We start from the raw sequence: 12,838 nt of genomic DNA, 5'->3' as shown, positions 1-12,838 counted from the left end.
TGGTTTAACTGAAAGCTAATTAATTTCTCCTCTCTTTCCGTTAGAATTATACACTGCTCCTGATAAATGCAATAAGCTGAAGGGTATGGAAGTGGTTAGTTTTGCCCCACTCTTGCTTCAAAAATTGTTACTACTGTTTACATGTTTTCTTCCTCATGTATTGTCTTACTTGGATGCAGAGTGAGACTCCTTAGGAACGGATGTTCAGTAACTTTCCTGTAATTCAACAGTCTTGGCATACTTCCACTGTATCCAGTAAAGTTTTAATTGTTTTGCAGAGCAATCAGCAATTAGCAATCAGCTAGCTCTGAGCTAATCCTCACTGTGGTGCTTATGAAATGGAAACTCTTGGTGACGTGACATGAATACTCAGAAATATTTCAGGTAGATGGAAAACGTGATTACTTAACATCAAAATACCTGAAACTTCTTGCTTTTGCTGGCGGGGTGACACATGGCTGCCTTCATTAACCGGCGTATGAGCACAATCATATTTTAAAATCCAGTGCTTTTTCCAGGCTCCTGCGTTGTTCCATTAATTACTGAAATGTCTTTGGTTAATGCAGAAGTGCCACCGAGACCCAGGCAGTGCCAAGAGCCTGGCGGCGCCGCCCGCACACACGAGCGAGGGGCTCCTCACGGAGCTCCGCGCCCGCACGAGGGATGTCTCCGTCAGGCGCCTTCCCTAGGCGCTCGTCCTCTCCATGACCGCACTTGGACGATTTTGAGCGCGCTGTGGAAAACACAACGGAACCTTCCCGGAACGGTCGCTCCGCGGCCCGGGCGGCGGCCGGGACGGTTTGGCGGCGCACCGAGGCGGAAGAGGGCGGGCGGCAACGTGTCGGGGACGGCCGGGCCTGACTGCGGGTTGGGGCTCGTGTCCGTGTCCGTGTCCGTGTCCGTGTCCTGCGGCTTTACTCAGCCCTCCTCGGCTCCCCTCGGCTGCCTTTAGGCCCTCCGCACGCCTCTCAGTGTCCCTCGGCTCCTCTCAGAGCCTCTCTCACCCCCCCTCTTCTTCCCGCAGTCCCCCTCGTCACCCCCGCGGCCCCTCGTCTCCCCTGAGCTCCCCTGACATTCCCTCAGCGCCCCGCATCTGCCCTGCTCTCCCCTCCGCCGCCGCGGAGATGGATGACGAGCCCGAGCGGACCAAGCGCTGGGAAGGAGGCTATGAAAGAACGTGGTATGTTTTTCCCCCCTCACCGTTCTCTCCTTTGTGGCGAAAGAGGAGGAAAAACTTCCTCTCTGCCCACTGTAACAGTCTGTTCTGCGTAGGGAAATTCTTAAGGAAGACGAATCCGGCTCGTTGAAGGCAACCATCGAGGACATTCTCTTCAAGGCAAAGAGGAAAAGGTATGTGGTGTGGCCACGAGCCCGCTAATAGCACTGACTTGGTCAGTTATAAGGGCTCGATCATCCTGAAACTGGGTCCTGTGGGATGAATTAACCATAAGGCATGCCTGCAGGATGCTTTTATGTTCTTTCTCCTTCAGAGGGGCAGGTGTATGCCAGAAAAAATGGTGGAAAATTAATTTTTATCTTTTAACACTGATTGTATACAGGCTGTGTATCCCATGTGTATGCAAGCTACAGGTCTTGATCTGATGAAACGCTGCAGAGCACTGCAGCTGCAATCTGCACAGCTTAGAGAAATCTTCCATCAATTTTTTTTTTTTTTTTTTTAGTACACAAACCAGAGAATTGCAAGATAGTTTAGGTTGGAATGGACCTTAAAGATCATCTCACTCCAACCTGCTGTGAGCAGGGACAGCTTTCATTGGACCAGATTGATCAGAGCCCCATCCAAACTGGCCTTGAGCTCTCCCAGGGATGGGGCATCCACAGCTTCTCAGAGCAACCTGCTCCAGTGTCTGACTATACTCATTGTAAACACATGTTTATCTCCAATCTAAATCAACCCTGTTTTAGTTAAAAACATTGTTCCTTGTCCTGTCACCTGTTCTGTCAACAGAATCTGCCTTCTGGTATCAGGGCTACAGATTTCTGTTTCAAATTTCAGGAAAATGGCTAGAAAAAAATCCTAAGTTTTGTGTTATTTCAAGTTATGTTAGAATTTGATTTGTCAAATTTCGATAGAATTTTAAAGCTTCATTAAACCCGGTAGTAATAAATAGTTCTTACTTATTTTCTGAGAGTTGTGAAATCTGTGATTGAGCTGTGGAGTTTCTCAGCATGAATTAGTGTCTGCAATTTGTTGCTTCTACACTTTAGCCAGAAGTCTAGTATTGGATTTGTTCGGACTTTTGTTTTAGGAGCCATTCACTCATTTGAATTTGACTTAAATCTTTCTGTGTTTTGTTAGACTCAATGAGCACCATGGACAAGTTCGGCTTGGAATGGTATGTTAGTACCGTAACCCTCTTCTGTCCTTAGTCCAAAACTGTTTGCCTAGAGGTGGAATGCCAGATCTGAAATACAGTTCTGCTGGCCTAGCATACTTCATGCCAAACCTTGTGGTTTCCGCTGTTATTTACTGGGGTTTTTTTAAGCATTCTTTGTTTGTTGGCAGTGTGTACGTGGAGCATGGCTATTCAGGGCTGGAGGTTTGGCACACAGGGTGTGTTTGGCAGCAGAAGTCAGACCACATGTGCTCGCACTGTGAAAAGTGGACGTGATGGAAATGGGTTGTAAATAACCACATTGCTTTGTACAACACTGAGCTCTTCAGATGAAGACATGAATGCTCAAACTATGCATGTTTTGTAGCTTGTCATGAGAATCATAAGAGGAGAAGAGTAGTGTGAATTTTTCAAGAGAGAGATTTTTTTTTATTTTAAGAGAAAAGTGGAAGAATTTGTTACTTTTCAGTTGCTGTTAACTGCACCTCTCAATCTACTGAATCTTCCCTGTTAGAGGGAGGAAGTAGTGGCTTTTTAAAGTAAATGGAATAATGAATTCATTTCAATATGTATTCTGAGAGTGATTTTCACATATGGTGGATATGCAGATGCGTCACCTTTACGTGGTTGTTGATGGATCAAGAACAATGGAGGACCAAGACTTAAAACCAAACAGACTTACTTGCACTCTGAAGGTATTCCTGCACCCAACTTTTTTCTTACTGAGCCACCGTCTCTGTATAAACTGGTTGCGTTTTGCGTTTCAAAGAACTGCAGTCTCCTGTATCTGCATAGCCTTATCTCTCATCCCTGCATTCGTCTCCTTGTTTCTGCCTGTCACTTTCCTGTTTTTTGGATAGTAAAATCTGTGTGGCATTGGTTTGCCTTGCACATGTACTTCTGTACAGTAAAAACACTTTGCACGAGCATGTTATGGAAAGACACATTTGGAAACTAAGTGGAAATTAAGTGTTTCCCAGATAAAGGGGATGACATGTTCTCATCACACATCTAGAATTGGTTTGTATTTTTTTCTCTTACAGTTGGGTTTTTATGACTTCTTATTTGAAAGGATGCTAGATGAGAGTTGAATTGGATTGCTGTTTCAGATTGTGGAGGACTTGAACTGTGTACATTGTGTTCTCTGTGTTCTTCTCCAACAATACTTGAGCCTGGATTTTGCTGGTTTTGTACAGAGTAGTGCTTTTTGGTGTACTGAAAACCTCCATTTAAACCAGCAGGAATCTAGAACTTCAACATAGGACATGAATAAAATAAGGGGGATGTAGTTTCTGAAATCTCATTTAATTGCATACTTGGGATGAAGGGGGAGGGATAGGGTGAAAGAAGAATGGAAAGAAGAGGCTCATTCCCCCTTTTTGTGTTACCCAACTACTTTGTTTTGCTTTTTAGTGGTACCAGATGTTTTGCATCTACTTAAATGCATGTGTAATAAAAGTATAATTAGTTTTTAATTGCCTTAACTTTTCTTTATAGTTACTGGAATATTTTGTTGAAGAGTACTTTGACCAGAATCCTATTAGTCAGGTATGTACAACCATGCAAGAAACAAATAACAGAAAACTATTTTAGAAGGTAGTTTTGGTTATAAAACTACCAAGTAAACTGTTTTCAATTTATGTGTACTTTCTCATCCTTTATTCATCAGTCTAGTGAAATTCTTGTTTCTGCCTGTTTCTGCAGTTAGAGTTTTTGAAGATTTCTTTTTGTACCTTTTGGCAGTAGTAACGAAAATACAGAAGTGTTTATAAACTGATGCATCATGTTGTGCTGCTGTTGTTACACTTGAAGTAAAACTTTTATGGTTAAATAATTCTGGTCCATAAAGACATTAAAAAATATAGTAACATTCTAAATAAACTCATTGTAAAACTTTCCAACAAAAGTTTGGTCTTTTTCCCCCCTTTTTCAGATTGGCTTAATTGTAACCAAGAGTAAAAGAGCAGAAAAAATGACAGAACTCTCAGGTAGGGAAGTAGTATTCTTGTCTTAAATTGCAGATGTTTTTATCCTTTTCATTGGTGTTCTAAGTTCTGCCTGATACATTGCTGAAAATGAAGTTATCATAATGAGTTTTGATTTAAAAGATAAATTATTGCACGTTGTTTGAAAACATAATCTACATTTTGATCTGCTTTTATCCAGAATTGTCATTGTGTGCTCGTTTGTGATCAAGTCTCAATCAGAATACAACTCGGATATGTTCTGACTTTCCTATAGTTAATTTTCTACCCTGTTTGTTAATTTTGTATGTTACAACATACTTGTTTTTTGTGAGATCTGATCAGATGTTGAGAAGTCAAAGTTTGTTTGGTTCCTGCCTGCTGTTACGCCTGTCTCTGTGGCTTCAGCAGGTTTCATTGAGGGGATTGAGGATCAATCAATCTTTGAACAATGATTTGAGGATAACAGAGGAAACAAAACTCTTTTTCTGTTTGTGGGACATGTCACACTCATGTTGAGTGCTTAATGATATCCAACAGTGATTTTACTCTTTTTGGCTTCTAAACTTACTAGCATCTGAGTGCCCATTGAGTAAAAGTATTTTTTACTCTTTTCTGCCTTCTGATCAAAATACCAATTTCTAAGGAAAAATACAAGCCCGTTCCACTCTGAAACCAGTTCCTGTTGTTGTACAAGTACGTTTCATTACATATGCACTTTAAATATTTCTGTTCTTTAACTTGTTGTATCCGTTAAATTGATTGCGTTTTTTCACTTACAGGAAACTCAAAAAAGCATGTAACTGCTCTGAAGAAAGCAGTGGATATGAATTGCAGTGGAGAGCCTTCTCTGTATAATTCCCTCAATTTGGCCATGCAGACTTTAAAGTTAGTATATACAAGGAGGTTTTTAGTTGTCTTTGTGATTGTGACTTTTGAGAGGCAGAGACAGAATTTTTTCTAAGTAGCATCTTGCATCATGCTGCCTTGAGTCTTTAAAAGGTGACTTTATATCCTCTTACAATACAAATCATTGTTAAATACTCTAGTAGTGCAGGAGTTTGTTTTCTACACTAGATGCTTGTATTTAGGGGCGTGCTTCTTACAGAAATGAAATTTCGAAACCAATTTGATGATGGTATGTAGATATTGTCATGAAAGACACTGCAATTCTTTTTTACTGAAGGGCTGTGGTATGAGAGAGGACATAGTTAGGGGTTAATAATGTAAGAGAACAGGAAAAGAAACAGTATTGTGTCACAATAATCTTGTGAGAGTTATGGCATACTTTAGAAAGATCAGTTTTCAGGTAGGATAGATTCAGAGCACTTTTTTGCAGTGTGAGGTATTGAGATGTATCCCAATTTGTGGAAGACTGAATAAAGAATTACAGCTAAAGACACTGACTGAACAAAATGGATAATCAGTTCATGAAAAGTTATTTCATTACCAGCAGGAAGAGAGTAGTAATGTATTTACACTTAAAAACTGATTAGAGCTTTTTAAAAACCCAGGAAGACTTACTACAGTGTGCTAGTTTGAAGATGAATTTTACCTGTGAGTATGGCTAAGGTACAAAGGATTCATATCAGCAAATAATCAGGTAACAACTACACAATTAAATACTGTATTTTAGATATTGGAAAAGTTTGGCTTTCACAAGGTGAAAATCTAGTGCTCAGACAAGGATCTTACCACAGTTTGTAGAGGACTTCATATCATGTCATCTTTTGACTTCAGTACATTAAGGTCCTTGGAGATGTTGTCATACAAATAGCTTAGTGTGCATAAGTAAATTAACTGTGTTCTTTCCTTAGGCACATGCCAGGACATACGAGCAGAGAGGTTTTGGTGGTCCTCAGCAGTCTGACAACATGTGATCCAGCCAACATCTATGATCTAATTAAGGTACAGAACTGAAGTTTGACTACTGCATTGAACATCCAAGCTGCAGGAGGAAAAACAGGCAGTAGCAGTGTTATCACCCATTAATTTTTGTTTAAGACTTAGAACCTTTTTACTATTTCTTGTTTTGCACATGAATTGAGTGTGCTTTTTTTCTCTATTTTAAGTGTTTAAAAGCAGTAAAGATCAGAGTATCTGTCATCGGCCTAAGTGCTGAAGTTCGAGTTTGTACAGTACTTGCCCGAGAAACTGGTGGTATGTATCTGAAGTTCAGTAATTTTATTACTAACACAGGTTTAAAATCAAAATTAAGTAATATTTGTTACTGCATTTTGACATTTTTAAGGATAAATATTTTCCGTTGTGCTGGCAGAAAATTAGAGTTGCCCAAATCTACAAAATACACAGTAGTAAGTGAAATTACTACCAGCTGGTAGCTGCAGCTCTAGAGAGAAGAAATACATATATTTTCAAACCTTGTGTTCCATATATAAAGTTATGTCATATGGAACTTGATTAGTGTAACATGTTAATATCCATTGCTACAGTGGTAACACTTACAGTATCATTACTACAGTGTAATGTTGGAGAAAAAGATCTGTGCCTTCATACTTAATTTAACATTCTGTTATTACTAGTTTTAAAACGTCATTTACTGTAGCATTAACAGGGCTGTTTTTTAGGAACAGGTTTGGATAAACCTGTTTTCTGCCATTTGGACTGTATGTTTGTATTTGTGTTTTGCTCATAACCTGACATTAAGGCATCTGTTTGTCTGTGACAGGAACATACCACATTATTTTGGATGAAAGTCATTATAAGGAACTGCTGATGCACCATGTCAGTCCTCCACCTGCCAGTTCAACTTCTGAGTGTTCCCTTATTCGAATGGGTAGGATATGGTTTTGTCAAACTCCTAGCGTGAGATTTTGTCTTTTTCTTTATTTGCCTCTTCTGTGTTAAGGAAATACAGATAATAAGATGCGTAATAAACACATTGTGCAATTTTTTTGTTGTTTTAACTTTTATTTTGCTAGATAAATATAACTTCTATTGATGTTATTCCTGCAGAGTAGTCAGCTTTTAAATAAAGTTTGTTAAGTAAGACAAATTACAGAACAGAATTTGGAAACAATGAAGTGGAACAATATTGATGGCACAGTATTTGTTATAAATTTAATACTTAGAAATGAAGGATGAAAAACTATTATTTTTCCCTCTGCTTTTTCCCTGCAGAAGGTAACTGTTACAACTATTAATTGATTTAAGAACCATAGGTAGTACACGTTTATTAGCAACTTTTGAGTGTTCTTTCAAGAAATAGATTACCTTTTCTTTTCTTGATCTGTTTCTCAATAAATTTAAGCTTGGAGTTACACCAGAATAGGAACTCTAATGCTAGAAAGTAGAGCATTGGGTTCTCACTTTCATCCACCCTTTCATATATAAGAATGTATGTATTTTTATGTCTAGATATAGACAATGAAAAGGTTTACTTCTCCGGTAAAGCCTGAGCAGTAGTTGGAAAAACCAACTTCTCACCTATTATCATCTGTAAAAAATAAATGATAGAAAAAAGAAAGAAAGATATCAGTCTCCAAAAAGTCCTGTAGTCTTATCTGTCATATATTGCACTTAGAAGGTGAATATAGGCTGGATGGATGCATATAAAAATATTTCCCCTTAGTTAGAAACTGTTGTTTAAGTGAACATTTGTATGCTGCTCATTCTGCTTTCTTACCATTTCACAAATTTTACTTTTTAACTGTTCTTCTAAAATGGGGTTCCAGTGCACTTCAGTTAACACAAATTCTATGGCAAAGACATTTTTTCAGTTGGGGGGAAGTAAAGTCAGGGAGGTGTGGGTGTAGGTAGAAACCTTTGGGAAGAATTTGATACTAGCAAGAGTGTATCAGTTCTCTTGTATAACAAATGAGAAAGAGATAGGCCTGAAAGTCTAGAATGATCTTTGAACTTCACTGAAGTAAGAAACTGACACATTATTGCATGTTTAAAATTGTTATTATGGGATGTTTTTCTCTTCAGGTTTTCCTCAGCATACTATTGCTTCTCTGTCTGATCAAGATGCAAAGCCCTCCTTTAGCATGGCGTAAGTAGCATGGATTAGAATTCAATGAGCTGATAAGAATTCAGTATTAACTAGTCATATTTAGAAAATTTGCTTGACAGTGAAAGTATTGCAAAATAATCTGAAAAAAAGAGTAAGCCATGTCTTGTGGCTTCTCAGCAGACATTTATTTCCATTGGTAGCTCCAGTATTAACAGTATCCTCTGTTAAATATGTGTTCTAAAATTTGCATTTAAGTTTTTTTAAGGTAGTAAATGATACTTAGTTCTGTTGCAGTGACTGGGGCACACAGGTGGTACAAGGTGTTAAAGTAATTACTTGCAGCTCATGATTTAATTACTACTGTCATTATAAAAGATATTTATGAGGATGGAAGGATATTATCTGAATAAATTATTTTTAATGTATTTCTTAACATGACTTTAAAGGGAAGTTGAAAATAGAGGCCTCATTTGATGACTGTGCACTTCTCAGTGAAAAGAATCATTGTTTTGCAGGTCATAGGAGAGTCTGAATTTCAGAATGAAACGGCATCTAACAGCATGTGCTATTATTAAAGAATAATTACTATGTGCATCTTAGAGGCAATAGAATATTTTTGTTTCTAAAAAGAAACAAGCATGCAGTTATTGCTCGTTTCTTTATTTTTAAAGATTGGCTCCTTTATATGGAAATATTTGGTCTTTGGTTCCTGTGGGAAAATGCGGTCACTGATATCTGTCCATATCAATTGATTTCTGACACACATTAAACTGTTACATGCAATCTAGTGAAGCTTTTTAAATTATTTGATGTCAAAACAACATTATTTGTACTTACGTAGTAGCATGGTATCATTTCTTAAGTATTGAATTGTTTCTTTCTACTGTAGGCAATTGGAAAATAACAGTGACCCAGGTCTTACTCTAGGTGGATATTTTTGTCCGCAGTGCAGAGCCAAATACTGTGAGCTTCCTGTGGAATGCAAAATCTGTGGTAAGTCACAAGAAGAGATGAGCAGATGAATCAGCAGTTCATGGTTAGAGACTTAAGGGGAAGAAAAATTCAGCTATACTTAGTAATTAAAAGCCAGCTCTGCTTTAAGAGTCCTGCATTTCTGTGACCTGGGATGTCAGCTTTGTACAAGTGTCTCTCAGGACTATACCTGTAACAGTAAAGCTTTATCATATTCCTTGGTATAAGGAATATACCTAGGACAAAGTGGGGAAGAGAGGTGATGCACATGGGAGTGGTAACTTCTCAAGAATCCTCGTTTAAACACACCCATGTTTCAAAGTCCTCAGTGCGAGGCCATGAAAATAGAGTGCTTTGGAGCAGGAGGACAGAAGTACTCTCCTCTCCATGAGTATATGGGTGAAAGATTTCCAAGTTGAACCAAGGGCAGGCCGTAGAGTTGTAAACAGGAGCCTTTTGGTCTTGCAAATGTTAATGCGCTGTGCAACCAATGATGCCTCCCTCCATTGCTCTTAGTGAGGGTGGAGGGAGGATTAGTGTGGTTTATAATATTAATATTGTGAGGGGGTGCTGTTCTCCTAACTTCCACAGGCTTATGACTGAAACACAATAGGTATTACCAGGATGTGTGTATTTGAGGATGAAATAATTGTGGTTTTGGGTCACTTTATCCTCGTTTAATTTCAAGTTTTTCCTACCAGTGAGACCATGCGATTCATTCCAGCAGAGGGATCGTGTAACTGGAGAAATCCTGTGTATCTGCAGTGCATTCTCCACAGCTGCAGTGATCAGGAGAACAACAGTTTGGACATTTACAGTACGAGTGAGTGAGTGAGTGAGTGAGTGAGTGAGTGAGTGAGTGACACATTTGTGCCAGCCCATGCCCCACCTGTTCTCCTGGGCTTATCCCAGCTGGCAACTTAGCCCCACACACTTCCACACACTGGTGAGATGGGGGAGAGAATCAGAAGAGTAAAAGTGAGAAAACTCACAGGTGTTGTTAAAGGCAATTGAAAAGTTCCAGCAAAAGCTGTGCACACAAGACAAGCAAAGTAATTGATTTACCACTTCCCATCAGCAGAATCTCCAGGAAAGCAGGACTCCCATCATGGGTAAAAGTTACTTGAGAAAGTAAAAGCCATCATCCCCAACATTCTCCCCTTTCCACCTTCTCCACCCAGCTTTATAGGCTGAGCATGATGCCACATGGTATGGGATATGCCTTGGTTCTCTTGGTGCACTGTTGACTGCAATCCTGACTGTATCCCCGCCCTATGCCTTGTGCACCCCCAAGCCTACTCCCTGGTGGAGTAAGAAACAGAAAGGGCCTTGATCGTGTGTAAACACTGCCCAGCAGTAAAGAAAACATTCCTGCCTAATCAACCCTGTTTCCAGCATAGATCCAAAACATAGCCACATGATAGTTAGTGTGACAAAAATAAACTGGTTTAAAACCAGCAGACTTGTGTTAGCTGAAATGGGGCTGTAGCATGGTTTTGGCAGTAGTATAGCAAGCTGTAGTAGGGCTTTCTAACAGGGGATCATTTTTGCTGGTGGTGATACAGCAGAGCTATCATAGCCAAAAGGAGCTTCCTAGCTTCACCACTGTGTGTTGTGAATGTCTTTCTAAAGGCTGAGTTAAACCTTTCCAGTAGAAATTTGATCAGTTTTCTTGTTCTTTGTGTTTGGATTTAAAACTGGATTCAGGTTTGGCCAATGGAACAAGTAATTTTACTTTTTAAAGTTCTTAGAAGCTCTCAACCACTGAGTAATTAAAAATATTATTTTTCCTTTTTACTTTATTTGATACAGAAAAGCTTTTCAGTAAATCTTCCCTTGTAACAATTTTGGTGTCTCTTTGTTTGCAGGTCTTACATTAGTGTCTGCACCTCACCTGGCTCGGTCTTACCATCACTTGTTTCCTTTAGATGCCTTTCAGGAAGTTCCACTGGAAGAATACAAAGGGGAACGGTATGCAAATCTTACTTCTGATAATGAGTGTACTTGTGGATCCTATAACTTTTTTATCACAAAAGTAAGAACAGCTGGCAACAGCTTCTTTGCTGCTGGAGATCCCGGGTGTTTGGGTGCTATGGGGCACCTTGGCATTAAGAGATATTTGTAGTTTCCATGATCTGTGAGTTCAGTTGAATAGCTGAAATAATTGCCAGAAATTGTTACTATATATGAGATCTTTTTTAAAACATTGATTTACACAGTCCTGACTCTTCTTTTTTCATGTAAAATATAAAATTTTCTTTTAGGTATTGTCAAGGCTGCCAGGGAGAAATGAAAGATCAAAATGTAAGTATGTTGAATGGCATTGTAGTTTGCTTTGAGGAATGTGAGAAATAGAGATGATCCTTTAGCATTATATTCTAAAGACCAGAAAAATAGTTGTGAAAGTTAATGTAATGGTTAACTAGAGTTATGTGTTAAACAGTCACACTTTCTAGACTGCAAAGTCTGTAGAAATGTGGGAAGGAATTTCCTAGGGAACTGCATTAAAAAAAAGCTTCCACTCTCAGCCATTTGGAAGCATTTACAGTGACCTGAGCTCAAGCTTGCAGATACACTTGCTGTCAGAAGCTTTAATTCAGCTGAGTTTCTGTGATGCTAGCAGTGTAGTCTGTTTAGATTATCTTAATGATGTACGTGTTGCCCTACTGTAGTGCTATGATGATAATTTTTGCTAATTTGACTTGTCTTTCTATCCTTCTTACACAGGTGTACATATGCAAAGTGTGTCAGAATGCATTTTGTGTGGAATGCGATGTGTTTGTTCATGATGCGCTGCACTGCTGTCCTGGCTGTATTCACGAGCACCCTGCTCCTGTATCTGTATGATCTCTTATCATTTTAAAAAGTGCTGTATCCTTGTCATTCTTGCATGAATCTAATTAGTTTATTCAGCCATCCCTTTAACTGACGCATCTCTGAACAAGAAGATGATTACAGAGGGATGAACAGTGGAGTAGGAGCAAATGTTAATTTTCTTATTATTTTATTACTTTTAATATATACTTGAATTATCTGTATCTATTTTTTGTTGTTGTCTAAAGAACTATGGCTTTTTTTAGCTTTTATTGTAATAAAGTGTATATTTGTAAATGTGAAAGTGATAAAACTGCTTTTTATGATAATGTGATGATTCATCTTCGTTTCATTACTTGTTCAAAAAGAAGCATTGAAAATACATGTTACACATCTGTTGTTACAAACTTCTGGTTTTGGCGGATGGTGGATTTCTGTAGATCTGTCTTGGTTTGAAAAGACAGATGTTTGCTAAGGAAGGCAGGAGCCTCTCTTGAAAGGGAAAATGTAAACCCCCTCCCTCTGAATTATAATTTTGAAATTATTGGGCTCTCAGGCAAAGATATGGGAGTAGGAATAATAGTTCTTTATTGGGAAAAATAAAAAAAAGCAGTAATAAAAATCCACTGAAGGGGTCAGAATATGACCTGACACCCTGTGGGTCAGGGAGTTGGTAGCAATCCAATTGAATGGTGGCTGCAGTCCTCCTGGAGTGACAGGTTTGATTCTGTTGGAGCAGTGACCCTGTAGAAGGG

The 12,838-nt window shown here is 38.8% G+C and overlaps 1 protein-coding gene across 1 annotated transcript; it reads left to right on the top strand.

Annotated features, from left to right (window-relative positions):
* Nucleotides 1–609: 609 nt before the first annotated feature.
* On the top strand, nt 610–12,406 carry LOC121332592 (general transcription factor IIH subunit 2). The gene is made up of 16 exons (XM_041398174.1): nt 610–867; nt 1,025–1,180; nt 1,273–1,350; nt 2,321–2,357; nt 2,966–3,052; nt 3,855–3,905; nt 4,291–4,345; nt 5,104–5,209; nt 6,139–6,229; nt 6,394–6,481; nt 7,011–7,118; nt 8,273–8,336; nt 9,187–9,290; nt 11,138–11,240; nt 11,534–11,573; nt 11,997–12,406. Exons 2-16 carry the CDS (start codon nt 1,125–1,127, stop codon nt 12,114–12,116), a joined length of 1,188 nt encoding a protein of 395 aa, XP_041254108.1. The 5' UTR covers nt 610–867; nt 1,025–1,124; the 3' UTR covers nt 12,117–12,406.
* Nucleotides 12,407–12,838: the final 432 nt, after the last annotated feature.

The sequence above is a fragment of the Onychostruthus taczanowskii genome, unplaced genomic scaffold (genome assembly GCF_017590055.1).
Source record: "Onychostruthus taczanowskii isolate IOZ18803 unplaced genomic scaffold, ASM1759005v1 scaffold141, whole genome shotgun sequence".
Lineage (NCBI taxonomy): Eukaryota > Metazoa > Chordata > Aves > Passeriformes > Passeridae > Onychostruthus > Onychostruthus taczanowskii.
Note: the sequence above shows the minus strand (reverse complement) of the source record. Positions and strands in the feature narration are given on the sequence as shown.

What these genes read in the sequence shown, in the direction of transcription:
- LOC121332592 (XM_041398174.1), top strand. Translation starts at nt 1,125, where the DNA reads ATGGATGACGAGCCCGAGCGGACCAAGCGCTGGGAAGGAGGCTATGAA. An exon ending in ACTTGCCCGAGAAACTGGTG is followed by an intron (nt 6,482 to 7,010) that starts GTATGTATCTGA and finishes TGTCTGTGACAG; the next exon opens with GAACATACCACATTATTTTG. An exon ending in GAGAAATGAAAGATCAAAAT is followed by an intron (nt 11,574 to 11,996) that starts GTAAGTATGTTG and finishes CTTCTTACACAG; the next exon opens with GTGTACATATGCAAAGTGTG.